We start from the raw sequence: 20,768 nt of genomic DNA, 5'->3' as shown, positions 1-20,768 counted from the left end.
CTTTGTAAAGCTCCATTCGAGCCAATACAAGATATCTCAGATAGACATCTGACACTTAAAACTGCCCTGTTACTGGCAATCACCTCACTAAAAAGAGTTGGAGATCTCCAGGCCCTCTCGGTGGCCCCTACCTATCTAGACTTTGCCCCTGGTATGGCCAAAGCATTCTTATACCCTCGAGCGGGTTATGTTCCAAAGGTTCCCTCTGTAACGCCACAACCTATCGTACTGCAGGCCTTTTGTCCTCCTCCCTTTCGGGAGCCAGACCAAGAGAAGCTAAATTGTATGTGTCCAGTGCGAGCACTGAACGCATACGTCCACAGAGCTGCCCTGTGGAGAAAGTCCGACCAATTGCTTGTATGCTACGGTCCTTCTAATAGGGGTTCTCCTGCCACCAAGCAGACCCTTAGTCGTTGGATAGTCGAGGCTATCAACATCTCCTATGAGTCCTCTGGTATTCCCCCCCCTTTGGGGGCCAAGGCTCACTCTACTCGGAGTATGGCGGCCTCCAAGGCCTTCTCAGCAGGTGTGTCCCTCTTGGACATCTGCAACGCTGCGGGGTGGTCCACGCCCTCTACATTTGTCAGATTCTACGATCTTGATATGCGAGCCACTCCGGGCTCTTCTGTTCTCTCGTCCTAAGCTGTGCTCTTCGGATACACACTAGGCAGGGCTTTGGTAGTCTGGCAGCGTTGGCATATCGTTCCCCAAAGCGTTTTACGACGCAGCTCGAGTTCCCGAAAAGGAACGTCCCAAGGTTACGCATGTAACCCTAGTTCCTTGAGGGAACGAGACGCTGCGTCGCAGAGCCATACTCCCGGCACCCCTGCCGGCGCTTGCTTCCCTACTCGAAGCTGAAGCCAGCTGCACGGCACGTGCTTATATAGCTTCCTGGTCGCTACGTCACCCCGCTCCGTGACGTCACGCTCGTCCATTGGACAGATTGCACACGATATTCAGAGTCGGTCTCGTCAGGGACGTTCCCCAAAGCGTTTTACGACGCAGCGTCTCGTTCCCTCAAGGAACTAGGGTTACATGCGTAACCTTGGGACGTTTTTAATCAAAGAAATGTATCCTTGGTGAGCAGAAGATAAAATAAAATATAATCGACTACAAACTTTGGAATGGTATTGTATATTTAAAATGTGTTGTATATTAATGTACAATATAAATTATTAATTAACATTAATGAATTATATTCATAATTATTCATATTAATATATTATTATAGTAATGTTTCAAAATATACAGTTTGCTTATGAATATCCACATAACATTTCAAACTCTGTGCATCTTTCAAAGATTTAATGCTTTTTGGTAAAAACAGTGACTAGTGTTACCTCATAAGTTGCAATGTAATAAAATAGTGATGGAGAGAGAACTGAGAGAAATGATAAATGCATTTACATATTTTCTTGTTGACTTTGACGTCAAAGCTGATGATCTTGGCCACAGGGGTTTGAGGACAGTGTGCATTCACATGGTGCCATACGTTGTCATGATGTAATTTTCTTGTGGAGCTAGAGAGATTATTTATGGCATAAATGACTCATGGCAAAAGGTGATTAACCAAAACAACAGAGCAAAGATAGCAGCGTGCATGCCCTGTGCCAGCCGCGCAATTGCCATTTCTCGACGTGTAACTGATACAGTTCTGCATGAAGCACCACGTGATGCTCTGCGCACAGGAAGAGTCCTTCATGTGATTAGAGCATTGCACTCGCAGTCGTTTGTGTTGCATTGCATTCATCCGTTTCCCTGCTGTCAGACGCTGCAAGGGCGCAGAGGTGACATCAGCGGCGGCAGGAATGATGGGACACTTCAGATCTGCTTGTGTCTGTGTGTGCGTCTTTAAGATGATTGACTGTTTTGAGGGTTGTTCTCAGGACCAAATGATCCTCTTGATGCGTGGCCATTTTCTTGATTTAAACGATGGGGATGAAGAGGTGGAGGAGAGAGAGAGGAGAGGAGGAGGACAGTGTATGTTATGTATAACTTCACAAACGGACATGTGTGCGTGCACACACACACACACACACACACACATGTGGCGTACTTTATCTTTGCCATGCAAACCTGCAGCTACACAAACACACGACTAAAGATGCTTTTAAAACAATGTCTTCCCTGCAGCAATTTCTGATGAATATAGAATGTAAAATCCCATAATGCTACATGTTTAAATTCAGCATTCAGCACTAAAAATAAATGTTGTGTAGCGAAAAGATATCTTTATGGAAGTAAACTGCACTGTAAACAAATGAGTGCATGACATGTTAAGTGATATAATTACATTCACTCAGAAGTACCACACTGACATTTTGAAGGAGAAAGACTGTAAAAGTAAAATGTACTCAATTAATCCTTGTTTTTTTTTTTTTTTTTTTAGCAATGCATTTTATTTCCTAATGTGATGTATTTTTCCTAGTTAATCAGGAAAACAGATGCATGAACGTGCGTTAAGAAAGTCCATGTTGATTAAGATGGTTGCTTGGAAAAGTTTCTTAATCCACCACACTAACAAGTTGCACTGAAAACAACCATTATCTGAGAAACCACAGCGAGTTTTTAAAGGCCGCACTGTCAGATGCAATGTAACAGATCTTAGTGGTATAAGGAGTGTTTTTTTGGCTCCCGGTTGTGGCGGCATGCCAAGAAAGGCCAAGAGCTCACGCTGTTCTTACAGTAGGTTTGGAGTCAGCAGTGGCCTCAGACACAGGCCCATTACGAGCTGAGCAGAGAGATAATGTGCTGTGACACGCGTTATGTACACGGCGGAGCTGAGAGAGCAGGCCGCGGGGACACAGGTGTCACACCAGCCATTAATCTGACAGCACTACTGTATTACTGCAAATTAAAAGTAGCACGATACAGAGAGAGAGAGAGAGAGAGAGAGAGAGAGAGAGAGAGAGAGGGAGACAGCTCTGCTATCTGCACGGACCCTGGCTGTCTCAGCCGCGATGCTGCAAGTGACATTTAAGAGAATTTGCAATTCCGCCGAGAAAAGCTATTACGGCACAAATTAACATCTAACATCCACACATCCCAGCACCCCCCTTTACAGCTGTCTCATAAGAGCAGACCATTAAAAAGATGAGAGCAGTTTTACACCGGCCAACCCAAGACACCACGGAGGAGAGAGCGAGCTGGAGCTGCGCAGATTCAGCTCACATTGTGAATATGTGTTTTTATTTTCCTAATCATTAGGTAAAAGAATCCTATAAATAAGATATTACAAAAATAAACATAAGCACAAAAAGATCTTCAAATAGAATTTACAATTTATCTGCATATTGTTATTTTTTTATATATATATATATCTAGTTTCTTCAGTAAACGTAATGTCACAAAGTAACAAAACAAGAACAGTTCCATTATAATCAACACATTTGTCTTATGCATGGTGAATATAACGGGTTACAACTTGCAATTCACAAATATTAAACATATTAACATGCTTTAACCATGAAAATAAGCATGACCAAAAGATCCACGGATGCTATAATAATTCCAGTGTGTTTTCAATAGCACGTCTGTACTGTATATGCTATTAAAGCTAATTTTGCCAACAACAAACTAATTCCAAAATATTATTCTAACATTATCTCCATAATTTCATTGGTACATGTTTTTTTTTTTTTTTTTTTTTTTTCTTAGGCTAGTTTTGCCAACAATAAACCACTGGAAAAGGAAAAGTGTATTATTTTTCAGGTTTTTCAAGGTAAAAAACTGAGGCCAAAATTTGGATTGCATAATTAAGGAAATCATTTTCTCTAGATGCTTAGAAGCAAATGGTGCACCTGAAAGCGTCTTTATACCTCTGTACAGCCTTAACACACATTCAAAATATGAGGAAGTATGTACTTTAAGTCTGTACTATGAAGTATGCAAAGCCCTAGTTTATTTTTTTGATACTGTATTGGTTCTCCACTTAGAAAGTCAGGTCCTGATGTGGACCCATAAGAGAAGCCCATAGAGTGCAGTTTCTCTCTCTCTCTCTTTCCCATGGGGTCAGGCCCTGTGGGTGTGAATCCTGCAGCGTTATGGAGTTGCTTATCTGCTCTGAGAGAGCGCGCTCCCTCGTTACCTCAGTCTTAATACTGACTCACGTCAAAAGGAATCCGCTCCACTCAGTTGCAGATCAATACCCCAGCAGCAGGGCAGCACACATTGCGACTGTGCACCAGCGCCTCAAAGACGGTGCCACTGAGGCTCCAGGTGAAAGCATTACATAAGCACTAATGGGTAATGTTGAGAAAGTTACTTTTAAAATGAATGCATTACAAAATTGCATTACACTCATAAAAGGTAATTAATGTCAATAAATGGAAAAACTACTTATTTAAAAAAGTAGCTTGTAAATTAAAAAGTAATAGGTTGCTTTACTAGATTACTTAAAAAAAATTACTAATCTGATTACTTAACTTGCACTACTTGTAATGCATTACCCCCAACACTGCTGATCGGAGGAAACACGGTCTCATTCTGTGACTGAAGAAACCCAGTGATTGTCTTGATCAACTGCAGTTTGGTAACAAAATAGAGAAGAAATTGTGCAAAGGTGGAGGGAGTAATGCAATAGTTAATGCAAAAATGAAAATTAAGTAATTTTGCATGGTGTTGCAAACCCTTATGAGACACAAATTGAAATGTATTGGAGACTAAGCTCCGCTAAAGTGTCTTAAAGTGCCTCTGTTATGCCATTGTTAAGATCACTAATATTGTTTTGGGAGTCTCCTACAATAGCCTGACATGCATCCAATGTCAAAAATGCTTTAGTTTTCTCAAAATATGCATTTAATATCACCACATTTTCCAATGATTGCCAAATGATTTGTTCAAAACATTTCTAGGATTTAATCTCTCTAAACCCCTCCCTTCTGAGAACCTGCTCCGCTCTGATTGGTCAGATGGCCCAGTCTGTCGCGATTGGTCTACCGTTTACAGCATGTGCCGGAAACTTCTGAAGACTTCATTCTCATAAGAAAAAAAGTACAAAAGCTGTCACCGGGATGGTACACTTTCAAAATGTACACATTTGTACCTTATTTACCTCTAAAGGGTGCATCTTAGTACATCACAGGTAAATATTTGTTTCTAAAGTGTAACTAAATTATGCATATTAGTCACCACCCCAGTAACAACTTTTGTACCTTTTTTCCAGAGAGTGTCAATATCTACGTCTAATACTCCCTGTAGTATTGTTTCAGTTGCTTGTTTTTTTTTACCGATTTTGCAGTAATATAATGATGTTGGTTCCTGGTCACAGTAGGAGTCACATGTGGATTCAGTGGTTGATTTTCTCGAAGCAGCTGAAGTGTTACGCACATCGCTCCTGCCAAAACAACACAGCAAGCCAGAGCAGTAATTGGTGCACATGTGCATGTTGCTCATCCAGTGAGTGGGAAGCTATTGTCACTGGTGGGAACGACAAATGCAGTTGTATTGATCAGGTTTGTGGCCCAGGCTCCCTAATGGCACCTAATTAATGACTTAATTTGCCCTTGCGCCCGATACAGCAAATACCCACTCCACCTCAAGGACCCCCGTGGGAGCTGTCCAAACAGAGCTCCTGCTCAGAAAACATATAGTTTTAACAGACTGGAGAGGGAAAAACACACGGCTAAATCAAGCATCACTATCACTGTTGCTCAAAGACTAGAGGATGCAGTACCTAGAAACTAACATATTAGCATGCTAAAAAAAACACAACATTTTATCAACACAGAGTGTAACCTGGAAACAAAATGCAAGACCGTGGCAACTACAAAGAGCATCCTAACAACAGTATAGCAATACCCTAATAGAGAGAAAGAGAGAGAGAGAGAGAGAGAGAGAGCTGTGCAGAAAGAAAAGGTCACCGTGACAAGCGCAGTGGTAATAACCAGCTGAAATGATGCCATCAGACAGACATGATTGATCAATTGAATTCAGCTGCAGTGAAAAACGTGCGATCAAGAAGAGTATTATAGACACGATGAGCTGGGACAGGATACTCATCAACACTTCATTCCATCCTGAGCCTCTATCACTCCATCCATCCATCCATCCTTCCATCCCTCTCTCTTTCTCTTCCATTCTCTTTCGGTTTATCCCTTCATCTCTCTTCTTACTGATTCTTGATTACTATAAAACAAAACAAAACAAATCAGTTTATGTAGTGAAGATTTTTGATTGATTGATTGATTTTTCTTTTAGTGATATACGTTTGGGTAAGATTTTGAATGTTTTGAAAGAAGTCTCTTATGCTCAGCAAGGCTGCATTTGTTTGATCAAAAATACAGCAAAAACAGTTATAAAACTCGTGACGTTATAAATGAAATGATGGTTTTCTATGTGAATGTATTGTAAAATGTATTCTATTCCTGTGATGTGCAGCTGTATTTTCAGCATCATTACACATGATCACACGATCTTCAGAAATTATTATAATATGCTGATTCTATATTTGCTGCTCAAGAAACATTAATGATTGTTATCAATGTTTATATTCAGCTAAGCTGCTTAATATTTTGTATGAACTGTGATACTTTTTTTCATGATTCTTCTAGTTAAAAGGGAAAACAGGATTTGTTTATATATAATATATATAGTATTGTTTTGCTTAATGTCTGAAGAAAATAAAAGTACATTTTTCTCAGGTCATCTCTCTCTTGGGTCAATCAATAGAAGCAGAGCATGTCATAAATCACACTGGGCCACACAGAGAACATAATACACTGTGAATGTAGAGTGACAGATCTGTGAGGAGACGTGAAGGCGGGATGTGAAGATATTTAAAGGAGCACCAAAGTGTTTTGGCATGGGTGAAAAGGAGAAGAGAGAGAGCGAGAGAGAGAGGAAGGTTTTTACTCAGCACAAGGGTAATCAGGTCAGAGGAAAACCGAGAGAAAGTGCAGTTTGTAAAAGGATTGAACAATAACAGCAGAGGTTTTCTTCAGGTGTGTGTTTGGATAACAGCTTCAGAGTAAAGAGGGTTTGGAGAATTAAATCAGTGTTGCACACGCCTGGAGAAAACAGGAGAGATGAGCATGTAATGCATTGTGTAAATGTACACACAAACACACATACAGCTAATACAGGGCTATACAAGAAGGATACGGCCAAAGAGTTTAGATAGCATTAATATACACATAACACTAACAATAAGTACTATACTGTACTATACTTTCTATTATTATTTTTTTTTTTCTTGCTTGCTGGTAATTCAAATATAATTGGTGCATATGCTAAATAGCATGTGTAAATGCCTGTTATTGGATAATCCATTAAATTAAATACTTCATAAATGAAAGGTAATTAATCCGATTTGATTTACTTATTTGATATAAGCCATAAAATCTGATTATTCACAACAAATGAATAGGCTAATGTGATACCAGTACACAAACAGCTTTTATAATAAGCGATGCTTGAGTTTTAACATTGATTCATTTCCCCTCTGAAGATATTAATGATCTAGAAATACTGCCTGCATATCTAGAAAAAAAAGAAGAAGAAGAAAAAATAAACGTTTTATGTGTATTACAGGAATATTTCTGGTTAAATGCATCTTTAAATTAATTAAAAAAGATGATATGACAATACAATGTCAAATACATTTTACCTTCAGTCTAGAAAAATAAGTAGGATTGCATTTAGTAGTCAGTTTTGAAAGCACAGCCTCATTGTTAGACTAATGTGATAAGATCATACTAACCTTTTCTGTGAAAACTCCTGTTACATCCATCAAAAAAACCTGAAAAAAAAATGAAACATCTATGAGTAAAGATGTTACTGAGATTGTTCATCTGCCTAGAAATGAAGACCTAAAGCTGAAAAAAGGTCATTTTAACGACTGTTAAACAAGTCTTTTAAAGGGATAGTTCACCCAAAAAATGAAAACTGTCATTAATTCATGTCGATCCAAACCCATAAAACTTTGTTCATCTTCACCATCAGAGACATCAGTGGTTCAGCCGTAATGTTATAAAGCTACGAGAATACTTTTGTGTGCAAATAAAATATAAATAGTGACTTTATTCAACAATTTCTTCTCTTCCATCTAAGTCTTCGTCATGTTTCCACAAGAGTACCACGATACATGCTGATGTCACATGGACTATTTCAACGATGTTCTGATATAGAAGTTGCACATTTCTGATTTTAAACCCCCCAGGAAGGTCTTCCATTGCCATCCATTGTAAATGCATTACTCTAAGCGTGATATTTCTTTGGTTTTAGCAGCTGAGGGACAACGGAGGCCTCCCGTTCTCTATATGAGGAAATCTCAAACAATCTGAAATGTGACCTTCGCTCTTGTGGCTCTGAAGGTCCTCAGTCAGATTCTAGGATATTTTTGCAGCATGTAGCTGTTGTTGAATCTAGAAGGCTGTTTTGTGTGTGTGCAGACGGATCTGAGGGTTCAGCGCAGAGCAATGATTCTCAGGGCAGCGTGGAGAGCCTGAGGAAACACCTGCGAGCCGATGCCTTCACCCAGCAGCAGTTAGAGGCTCTGGACCGAGTGTTCGAGAGACCGGCATTCCCAGACGTCTTTCCCACTCCTGAACACATCAAACCAGAGCAGGTCGGTGGACGTTACCTTCTGTCCTGTGTGTGTGAGGCTGCATCTGGAATTATATTGATATTCAGCCTTATTTATCCTTACAAAAATATAGCAGTGTACTACGGTACAAAATTGTATCCAATACTAATACCATGATATACACAAGGTGAAAATTTGGATTAATTAAACATATATATATATATATATATATATATATATATATATATATATATATATATTATTATTATTATTATTATTATTATTATTATTATTATTATTATTATTATTATTATTATTATTCTGCTCACCAAGGCTACATTTTTTAGATCAAAAATACAGTAATATAATGATTTTTTTTTTTTACAATTTAAAAGTACTGTTTTCTATTTAAATATATTATAAAATGAAATTATTCCTATGATGCAGTGCTGTATTTTCAGCATCGTTCCTCCAGTCTTCAGTCTCACATGATCTTCAGAAATCATGATACGCTGATTTGGTGCTCAGTTATTCATAATGATTCCCATTATTATTATCAATGCTTAATATTTTTGTGTAAATCATGATTTTTTATTTTTTATTTTTAGGATTGTTGGATGAAAAGACAGTTCAAAATAATAGCATTTATTTAAAATATTAATCTTTTGTAACATTATGCATTTCTTTACTGGCACTTTTGAGTAATTTAATGCATGCTTCCTTAATAAAATATTAATTTATCTCTCTTTGTTTAAAAACCAAATATTATGCACCCCAAACTGTTTAATGGTGGTGTATCACAGTTTCCACAAAATATAATAATAATAAAGCATAGTAAAACATGGTAAATGTAAAAATAAACAAAACAATACCATGGTGTTTCTTTATGTCTATGCAAACTACAGTATTTAAGAGATGCTTCCAATGCTATTTCAGTTTTTACTTCTATGTCTGTGTGTTTATGAATATACGTGTTGTTTCTCAGTAAGTGTCGCAGTGATGCACTGAGGATCAAAGAGCAGAACTCCCTCCGTTTATTGATTTTCTGATGGAAATAAGAAATAGATTCTCAGGAAAAACAACACGAGATGAGCTACCACCCTCTCAGCTGCACATGAGAAATGATGTCATTTCCTGTACGGCTACCTCAATGCTGTTTACAAAATCTAAATATGGACAAACAGTCGCACAAGAACAATGCTAGCAATTAGTACACGCAAACAGTAGCATATGAAACACTTTATGCACAATTTTGAATGAAAAGTGCAGGATTTATTATAATGGATAACCTTTATTTACTTTCATTAGGATACTAAACAACAAGTGACGATTAATTTCTCTCCCCGAAAGAGCAAGTCGGAGCCATAAAGCAAAGGCAACGGCCTAATTGAGTTCATTTTAATTTGGGTGCGATCGGGAGACATTACTCCGCCGATTAATCAGGCCGACAGCACTCACCTCCAGAAGAAGGCCTAATTTGCAGCTAATTACAAAACTGATTTTCACTGCAAGATCAATACTGAAATGAATTGGAAATGACTCGCAATCACAAAGGCCGTCAAAGAGGGTATTAAAAAGAGGGGGAAAAGACGAAGGAAACACGGAGAGCCTTTGAAGGAAAAAATGGGCGAACGGAACGCTCTAGAAAAATCAGTTTTAATTTAAAGCAATATTAATCAGACTATTTTCTCTCTTCATAGACCTTCTTTCTTTTTTTCCTCCTTTGTTATCCCCAAAACCAGACCACCTTCTATTTTTCCTTCTCTCTCTCTCTCTCTCTCTCTCTCTCTCTCTGTGTCGGGGTATTAGTGGCTCTGTCCCAAACCTAGTGAGCTGCCTTGCTGTCTGTTGCTGCTTATAGGTAGCTGCCTTCTAAGGGTTCTTGATAACTGCAATGGAATCCCATAAGTGATCTACATGCCAGCAACTAATAAAGAAATAGCACAATTCATGTGAAATGCATGTTTTATTTTAGTATTTTTTTCTTTTTTTAGTAATTTTGTGTTTTTGTTATTTAATTATTTTTTTTAAATGCATCCATATTTTTATTAGTATATATTTTATTTCAGTTAACATTTATTTAATTAATAAATTAATTTATGTGTTTTATTATTTTTTAGTTTACTATAATAACCCTGGTGCACATAAAAACATTTTTCCCCATGGATATTTTTTTCTTTTTGAAAATCCTGTTACATTTTTAAATATGTAACGTTACAAAATTAAAATAAATTTTTTGAACCATGCTTATATTTACTTTATTTTATATTTTACGTGCGGCAAAAATAGTGCTCCTCATGTGTAGTCAATTTTAACAATTGCAATTTGTTAACAATTTGTTTTTAACATTATTATTAATTTTTTTCCATTGTTATTATTTTTTGGCTACTGAAAATATATATGTGTGTATATATATATATATATATATATATATATATATATATATATATATATATATATATATATATATATATATATATATATATATATATATATATATATATATATATATATATATACATACATTTGAGCTCAGTGAGATAAAAATATATAAAGCTAAATAATTGATTATTTGTTTATTTTTAGATATATTTTATATTATATATTATAGATTTTCACTGAGCTTGTCGCAGTGCATTGCTTTGGTTTTGCCTTCCCTTTTGGCCAAAAGAATAGATCTTCGCTTCTGGAGCAGAGCCAGGGGTTTGGTTGTGTTAAGAGGCATTAAAAAGCCATTCTGGAGATGCTGAATGAGATAGGCTCTCCTCCCACACTTCTGCCAGCCATGTGCTCATCCTTTTCACTCTCCCCTCCATCTGCATGAGAAAAGCCTGTTCTGCTCCACAGCCTCCACCGAAAAGAGAGGAACATCAGGCAGGGCCGCCGCTAACAGTTGTAGCCCACAATTAGAGTTTATCTGTGATAGAGACAGACATGGCTGGGGTCAGGGGCCTTCCTGTGACACACACACACACACACACACACACACTTTGGACAGACATTCTCAACATGCAGACGCCGGAAGTCTCATCTCATTAAATAACAAAAGAGTTAAAAAAAGAAAAAAAAATCCCCCCCATCTGCTGACACGGTCTGAGGAACATGTCTGTAATGGAAGGGGGTTGTGAAAATCATAAATCTTATCAATGTCATTTCTGAAACGGGCATTGCAACCATAAGTGATTCAGCAAAGGCTAAAACAACACTTTAGAAATGATCTTATTTATAGAAGGAGGTGAACTCAATTTAAATTCATAACAACTGGTCATCTTTTTTAGTTTCCAGGAAAAGCAAGTACAACTACCTCAAAAGATTGCTTGTTGTAGCAAAATAAAGGTGTTTTATAAGATTAGGAGGATGCTGTGAGGGGTTGATAGGTTATCATTAACTAAACCTACTAAAAACACAGTTTAAGCTAAAATTAAAATATAAATATTAGATTTAAAAAATATATATATATATAAAAATGAGAAATGTTGGCTTGGCAATTGACACATTAAAGTTTGTGTTAAAACACTAAAATTACTAACTGGATTAAATTCAAACTAAAGCGGAAGTAAAAATAAATAAATAAATAAATAGTTTTATTAAAAAAAACATTGAAAATAAAAATTAGAAATGTTGCCTTGGAAAATGACTGAAATGACTAGCTTGTAATAAATAAAATCTAAAACTTAATTAAAACTAAAACTGAAATAAATAAATAAAAAATAGTAATGTAAAAATAATAAAAATGATTAAAGCACATAAATAAAAAATAAAAAATGAAAACTGAACAAATATAAATGCATTTAAATGAAAACTGAAAATATAAAATAAAAGTTAATTCAGAATAATTATGGTATATAAATAATATTAAAATAGCAAGGGTTATTACTATGTGGTAACATTTTTTGTATCTGTTTTATTATTATTATTATTATTATTATTATTATTATTATTATTATTATTATTATTATTATTATTATTTTTATTATTATTATTATTATTATTATTATTATTATTATTATTATTATTATTATTATTATTATTATTATTATTATTATTATTATTATTATATGGTTGCTGTAAGGTGTTCTGCTAGTTTCTAGGTTGTTAATGACTGACCCGAGTATAAAGAGCTCAACCAGAAGTCTGTGATATTGTAGTCTGTAGATACGGTCCTAGGTTCGAGTCTCTCTCTGTATCAGACTGTTGTAGATCCGGTCCGAGGTCAGACTGTGTCAGTAGCATAATGAAGGCTGGTACTGTATACTCTGTGTTGAGCGATGCTGAGATGATCTTGATGTTCCTCTGGTCTGCAGGCGAGTGAATACAGCCTCCCTGCACTAAACGCAGGTCTGGATGAAGTCAAACGCAGTTTATCCTCCGGCACGACCTCTGACCTGAGCGCCAGCGTGTCACAGAGCTACCCTGTAGGTAAGATCACATGATCTGTCCCATTCACCACCATTCAGTGCAATTATAATAATGCACTGAATATGCTTTCTAACTTAGAAATCAAATTAGACATAAAGTCAGTCATGTTTTATCTACATGCATTAATTAGATCTCTATAGTTTTAAAACTCTCATGTGATATTGGTCTTATAACGAATGCAATGAAACCCGCTTCAGACTAACGAGTTTCTGCGCAGAGGACGTTTGTTCCTTAACTTCTCTTTCACAGCGCTGAGCTTCAAAATGATATCAAATATTAACATTTACATAAACATATTCATCATTTGCTCATGGCAGACAGGGCACGTGGGGTGTTTGTTTCTCTCTCTCTCTCTCTCTCGCTCGCTCGCTCTTGTTAATAATAAATGATGGGACGGTTAATTAAAACGTAGGGTGCTTGTTGTGCCAGTTATTAATGTGAAATGTGTGAAGTTTACTGACAGTTTTACGACCGTCTTCAGGTCAAAGATAAATACACACCACTTTTATTAAAATTCACATAATTATGCAAAAGCCATTACTGTGTGTGTGTGTGTGTTTGTGTGTTTGTGTGTGTGTGTTTGGCTGGTGACAGAAAGCTAGAGAGAGAGAGAGAGAATGGTGGTTTGTAGTTGATGAACTGATGATCTGTTTCATAGTAGTTTCACGTCACAACAGATTTGTGTGTTATTTATATTAATCAGGTATGAATATAACAATCAGGTTTATCTGTGATCATTTACTTTCCTTCATGAGCCTTACATTCAATCCAAATAACTTACTTTATTCTGTAGAAAAATAGTCCGTATGACATATAATGCACCAGTTTTGCATTTGGGTTTGGAACGACTTGCACTAGCACTAAATATGAAAGTATTCCAGCTCAAACATGCATGATAAACTTACTAAATAGAAATTGTGAAGCAAAACAAAAAAAATATTTAAATGATTTCCACCGGTTAGGCTGAGATCCGACGTTCAGATGAATAGTTTCCTTAACGGGAAAAGATACACAGATTACACTCATCCTTAAACTGTTTCCCAACCCCAATTAAAAAGCCCACAGTTATTGATCTTGTTGATTTTATGCAAGGGAATTTGCATAATCTATTAAAAATGAATGATTCATGAAGCAGCCAGAGGAGAACACGTCACAGATACACATCTTTTCTGTTCTCATCTCGTCCTATTAAAAAACGAACTGACTAACCAAATAAACAACTAAATAAATACAATAAATTCAATAAAATAAAATATTAGTTTGCTGCAAATTCTTTCTTGATATAAATAAAAATATATAATTTTATATCTTTATATAAATATTTATGTAAAATCCTTACTGCCTGCAAAAAAATGTACATAAATATACAATATTATATAAAAAATAATTGCATATTTATATGATTTGTGATCATTAAATTGATATTATATTTTATAGTAATATATTGTAAAATGTAGTAAAATATTTAGTAAAATAAATAAATACCGTCCACAGCTTTAAGACTAGATCTGTTTTACTGTTTCTGCTGAAGTTATATGGAAAATGCTGCTGAGAAATGCAGTGTATTTATCACTTTAAAAGAAGCAGTAGTTTCTCTCTCTCTCTCCTGACAAACTGGCTGTCCGTGTCCGTACCTGAGGGCACCACGCTCCTAGTCACACAAATTAATGCTTATCCCATCTTCACAAAAAGCAAACTAACCTTTGAGCACACATTTGATAACAAACGACTTTCACCAGGGATCCAGGGAATTAGGGCAATTTGGCTCTCCAAACATCCTTTGCTGTGTTGTAATTAATTAGGGTGCCGTGTTTTTTGCCTGGTGATAAATTGCTGCATCCTGAATATAGAAAATAGAGGTCAAACGTTTCCCGTAGCCTCCTTGTTGGAACATTAAGGTGTCCCTGTCGTGGCAAATTTAATACAGCGGCGATGAAGCAAGTGTTAGCTTTTCAGCTTTTTCAGATAATACTAAGGTCACCCTGGTTTAGAAAATTCAATAAGGGATGTATGTTTCTTGTATGTTGGCAGATTGTTAACAAATTGCACGACTAGGGTTCTAGTCTAGTCGTGCAATTTGTTAAGTAAGAAACATACTCAAGTATTCAAACAAGCATGCTTGAATGAGAAAATGGACAGTAGAAGAAGATATTTTACATATTTTACATAGATATTCTCTATCCCTAAAACTGGAAAAGTCTGAAAGACATTGACATGCAAGAAATAATAATCCAACCATCATAGTTCCTTAACCTAACTACAGGTTCTTTACAATGTTTTAAAAATAGCAATTTGCTGAAATTTTGAGTTGAGTCAGAACATATTTGGAGAAAAGTGGCTAGAATTTTAGATTTTCTTTATCTAAAAACTAAAATTGTGTCTTGTTTAAGTGCATTCTTTGCTGCATGTGTTATCTGCTCATTGGCAAACCGTCCTGGTCCACACAGAATTACACTCGCTGAGCTTTGATGGACACTGTCCTGCTCATTAGAATTGAACCGGTGGCCAAGTTTCCCCCAGCGTCCCCAGTAAACCCTCCACATCTCCCCTTTCCTGAACAAAAACATTAGTCTGTGAGGGGTGTCAGGCCTCCAGCGCTCGGCCGGGTCGAGGCTTCACGCCGTTGGGGAGGACAGCCAAGCGTCAGCCCTAATTACTGCTCTGAATGTGGAGCGTCTTCGTGCTAAGAAGAGACACTGAGTGTTTAGCCGAGGCCGGTATGACCCTGCTTACATCTGTTCTCCGTTCTGACCCCAAAATGACAAGAATAAATCCTTTGATACACAGTGTTTCTGCAAACGTTCTGATTCCGTGCCATTTAAATAAATAATAAATTCAACAACAACACTGTTTAAAATAAAGATTCCAAAAGGAGTTGTGTCCAATGGATGTTCTTCGTGCACCGTAGACGCCAAAATCAAAAAGAGGCTTTATTTGCAAGAGTGAAGTTCAAAATGTAAATGCAATCTATTGAGAATCAGCTGAATGATTTATAGTTTATGGATGGCACAGGAAGTGAGTGTTGGTGTGATTAATGTGTGCAGGTCGGGACATGGCCAACACGACCTTACCTGGATATCCCCCTCACGTCCCACCCACCGGACAGGGCAGCTACCCTACGTCCACACTCGCTGGAATGGTTCCTGGTCAGTATTCCCAGACAGATAAAGGTGTAATGAAATTAGCTGCTCAAGACATTATTTTACACCAAAATACATTTTTTTTATTGTTATTTTAAAGGCACTGGAGTTAAATTTATCTTCAAATGCATAAAAAAACAGCAGAGGAAGTTCAATCATTAAGATTTTCTTTTTTTTGTTTTTTTGTTTACTAAATAATAAATTCCTGCACCGGTAATTTTCCCATCTGCCCCAGATTGATAATATTTTATTTATTCAGCAAGGACACGTTAAACTGATCAAAAGTGACAGTAAATACATTTATAATGTTACAAAAGATTTCTGATTTGTATAAATACTGTTACTCAATGATGTTGATAATTCAGCTTTGATCACAGCAATTAATTACACATTTACAAAATTTTCATTTATTTTAAATTGTAATAATATGTCAAAATATTAATATTTTTACCGTATTTTTGTTACAATTAATGCAGCCTTGGTGAGAAGAAGAGACTTCTTTCAAAAATGTAAAAAAATCTTACAAACGCCAAACTTTTGAACTATATTGTAGTTTTGTCGGAGCACATTGTTCTTCATTTTCTGCTGATCGCAAAGGAAGGTATTTTGAAGAATATTGGTAAATAAAAAGTTTACAGTTGTCATTGATTTCAACTTTTTTTGACGTCAACTTTTTAGTTAACAACATTATTTCAAATATCTTCCTTTGTGTTCAACAGCTGAAAGCAATTCATACAAGTCTTGAACAACTTTCCAGTGAGTAAATGATGACACATTTTTCATTTTTCATCTATTCCTTGTTCTACATCTATGGAATCTTAAATAATACAATATTACACTGGCCTGCATGCATTTATGAACTGACCAGACACTGTTACCAATCTGACTTAATAAAAGCAGTCCTGTAGTGTTTCCAGCAGCCTGCAGACATTCATAGAAGCAGCATTTCACCCGTGTGTGTGTGTGTGTGTGAGTGTGTGCATGCAGGAAGCCTTTAACTATAGACCATCAAACCTCAATTGACTAAAGAATTAACTGGTCCAAGAGATTTCCAGACGAACGGCATTTTGTGATCACTGAGCTCAAACTAATTCATAAAATGTTGTTCGATCTTGCTTTATTTTTAGCGGCTGCAGGTAATAAGAGCAGCAGAAGCAGCTCTCTACAGTCGTGCTGCTTCACAGAGAGATTTACTGACCGGTGCATATAAAAACACCTCTTTATTATCCCATAAAAATGAAACAGCGTTGGACCAACATTGTTCAGCATGACGCTCTGACTTTCTTCCTGCACAATCAAATCACACAACAGAGAGAGAAACTTTGGAAAAGAAAGAGACATAATAGATCAGTCAAAATCAAAGTCGATCAAAGATTCAGCAACTGTGATGTAACCTTGATGGTGCATTATTGTAAGGTGTACGTCTGTGTCCCTTTCCAGGAAGCGAATTTTCAGGGAATCCCTACAGCCATCCACAGTACACAACCTACAACGAAGCCTGGAGATTCAGCAACCCAGCAATACTGAGTGAGTGTCATCCCACAAAAATATACATGATAAACACAGCTTCTGACAAAACATCATAGGTACAGTATTTGTTAAGACAATAAAACTGATGCTTTGTATTACACACTACTGTCCTCAATCAATCAATCAATCAATCAATCAATCAATCAATCAGTCAATCAGTCAATCAATTAAATAAATCATTGAATATATAAATAAATACATACATAAATACACTTTGACATATGACATATATTAAAAAATGTATATAATAATAAAAAAGTATTTAATTTATTTATTAAAAAGTATTAAATGCATACATTTAAAAAAACAATTCTAAAAATGGAGGCTTGTCAATTAAAAAATAAAATAAAATAATACAATAAATAATTGTTAGTAGTTAGTTAATTAGTTTTAGAAAGCTTACTAAATGATTCCAAAATAAATTGTAATCAATTTTACTGGTTAACTGTCTTTTGAGAGTAATATGTTTGCTATAAATTAATTAACAGTCCCTTAGGATTAACAGATGTTATTGATGTTTCTCATTTAGCTGTCTAAAACGCATGAATCTGCAACAGTTATTTTTGCATTTATGACTTTTGTAGTGTTATGGGGTGAATATTTACCAAAAATCAGTATGTAATTAATGTAATTGCACAATTAGCAACATGGTATATAAAAATAGCTATTTATTTAAAAAAAAAAAAAAAAAAAAAAAACAATCCAGTCATTTACATAATCATTTCAATTGTATTGGTTTGTAATTCCTGGATCTTGGCTGAAGTTTATGTCATATGCAAAAATGGCAAGCAATGAAGAATTTGATGGAATTTGCATGAATTATTTTGATAGCCTGGCCAAACATGAAATCAATACAATATGATGGATAAAACAAATATGCATTTAATCTATTAAAATGCAGTCATTGTCGTGGTGTATTGAAATGGTACATTCCTTTCTTATTAACTTTCAGGTTCCCCCTATTATTATAGTGCATCCCGAGGCTCCGCCCCCCCAACTGCTGCCACTGCCTATGACCGCCACTAGTTACCACGGAAACCAAATTAGACAGCACGCTCATGGACTCGGACTTCATTTTCTGCGAGTGTGAGCAGTGCAGCTGATTGGACAGAGCGGTTTCCTGCAGTCACATGACGAAGAACAGACCAATCAGGAACAAAAACATCTCGACGACAATTCAAGCAGTCGGGAAAAACGATAAACGAACAATAAATGTATATCTGAAAGACTGAGGGTAAATATGATTTTTAAAACAGAATTAACATCTGCTTTTTTAATACTTTTATATTTTGTCCGCTCATTAATATTATTCATAGGTATTCATACTTACAGAGGTTCTAGCTTAAATATATATGTATTTGTTTGTTTGGATAGTCACGGAAATGAACGGTTGGACATTTTCTAAAATGAAAATTGTTCATATATGTAAAAGCATTTTTGATGCTGTCAATGTGCTGATTTTGTAATTTTCAGTGTCTATCCAAATTCACAGAAATGTCTATGTTTATGTTTATTAATGAATACCTAAAATTCGAACAAGTTCACCCTGGATGTACACATCTGACGAGGAAGAAACCCTTTCCAGCGCATGGTTCTCCTGATTCTCCTAATAGGTTTCTCTCTCGGTGGGTCTCTGGACTGTGCAAAAACATACAGTGAATCTCCACTCATCATCGCACAGTAAACTTTCACTCAATGCAGTATGTACTCGGCATGGAAATATAAATCAAACAGGCCTTCTTCTCCCTCTCAACGCCAGCAGAAGATCTCTCACACACTTCTGTGAGAAACAATCAGATACCAACAAGAAACCTGGAGACCAATATTTCATCAAACTGTAAAAACCTGGTTATACGCAGATACAATTTTGTAAGGTTTTTGTTTGTTTTGTATAATGACAGAAGTATCACTAAGGACTCTACAGTATGCATGGATTGTTTTCCTTCGTTATGCATTATTTTTGTGTTTATCATATTAAATTCTCAGGGGGGAATTCACTAAGAATGAACCTGTAAGCGCCTGATTTGTGCAAAACACAGCAAACATTATTTCAGCCAGTTTGCATAAACTTTTCGGAACTTATGCAAAAAAAAAAAAAAAAAAGTTATAAGCCGTTGTGCAGACAAAAAAAATACATGACTAACTTTTAAGACTAGTCTGGTTTAGAGCTGATGAGCAAATAGCACACAGGTGTCTGTGCTGAAATACAGATGCAGTAGTGTTTTAGTGAATTCTCCCCTCAGTCTTATCGTTTGCACTATGGTTATGTGCTCTATATGAGATGTCTTGAGTGAATAAGCAGTGAACAAACTTACCCTTCGCTTGGATTGGATGCTCAGTGTTTTGCAACAAACATGTACCACTGATCAGATGAAGCACTTAAACCTCCAAATGTGTTTACAGAATAGTTAGCAGCTGTTCAGTTAATCAACAGATGGGTCGGTCACTGGTTATCGGCTTTATGATTTACTTTTCAGATCTCTGCTTTGGGATTGTCAAGCTGTTTCCATGTAACACACACACACACCTTTTGTTCAATGCTTTAAAACAAGTGCAATTCTGCAAAACATTTTTGTTTGAGATCCAGTTCGAGGTCATGTTCTGACAAACAACTTTAGTTTTCATCTAATATGTTACAGTTGAGAGAATGTACTTTTGCCAAAGACTTTTTGTTGATGTATATCTTTCTTTACAGTCTGCCGTTGCATTGTACAAACAGTATTATAGTGAAAACCGTTTCAATATATGTACAAATCCTATGCAGAGCAATGAAAAGCTGTTGTATGCATAAACTATAAAACGACTGACATGTTTGTTTTGTTCATTATTTATGCTATTTTGTGAAATAATCATTTTTAAAATAATTTTGTGTGAAATGTAATTTCTGGACTGTAAATACATTCTGATCAAATCTGGTTCGTGTCTGGTTTCATCAAGCAGTTACAAACACACATGGGTTAAATACAAACAGGAATACTCTGAGAAGACCATGCATCTAACAGCTTCTAATCTGAGCAATACTTTACTTTATGAACTTATTACAATTACTACCAACCAGTAACAACTGTAAAATATCTCAGACTTCACAAAGAAACACACAGCAGTTAGCTGGATTTGACTCTTCCTAATGTTTATTTATATAAGCAATTTCTTTA

The 20,768-nt window shown here is 36.0% G+C and overlaps 1 protein-coding gene across 1 annotated transcript in view; it reads left to right on the top strand.

Annotated features, from left to right (window-relative positions):
• The window catches only part of LOC113083912 (paired box protein Pax-2a-like), a 30,386-nt gene extending 10,745 nt beyond the window's left edge, over positions 1-19,641 (top strand). Inside the window, exons 5-9 of the mRNA XM_026254735.1 lie at positions 8,391-8,566; positions 12,829-12,943; positions 15,988-16,089; positions 17,524-17,610; positions 18,566-19,641. Coding sequence (XP_026110520.1) covers positions 8,391-8,566; positions 12,829-12,943; positions 15,988-16,089; positions 17,524-17,610; positions 18,566-18,639 — 554 coding nt within the window. The 3' untranslated portion in view covers positions 18,640-19,641. The remainder of the gene's footprint in view (positions 1-8,390; positions 8,567-12,828; positions 12,944-15,987; positions 16,090-17,523; positions 17,611-18,565) is intronic.
• Positions 19,642-20,768: the final 1,127 nt, after the last annotated feature.

The sequence above is a fragment of the Carassius auratus genome, unplaced genomic scaffold (genome assembly GCF_003368295.1).
Source record: "Carassius auratus strain Wakin unplaced genomic scaffold, ASM336829v1 scaf_tig00039420, whole genome shotgun sequence".
NCBI classification, from domain to species: Eukaryota; Metazoa; Chordata; class Actinopteri; order Cypriniformes; family Cyprinidae; genus Carassius; species Carassius auratus.
Note: the sequence above shows the minus strand (reverse complement) of the source record. Positions and strands in the feature narration are given on the sequence as shown.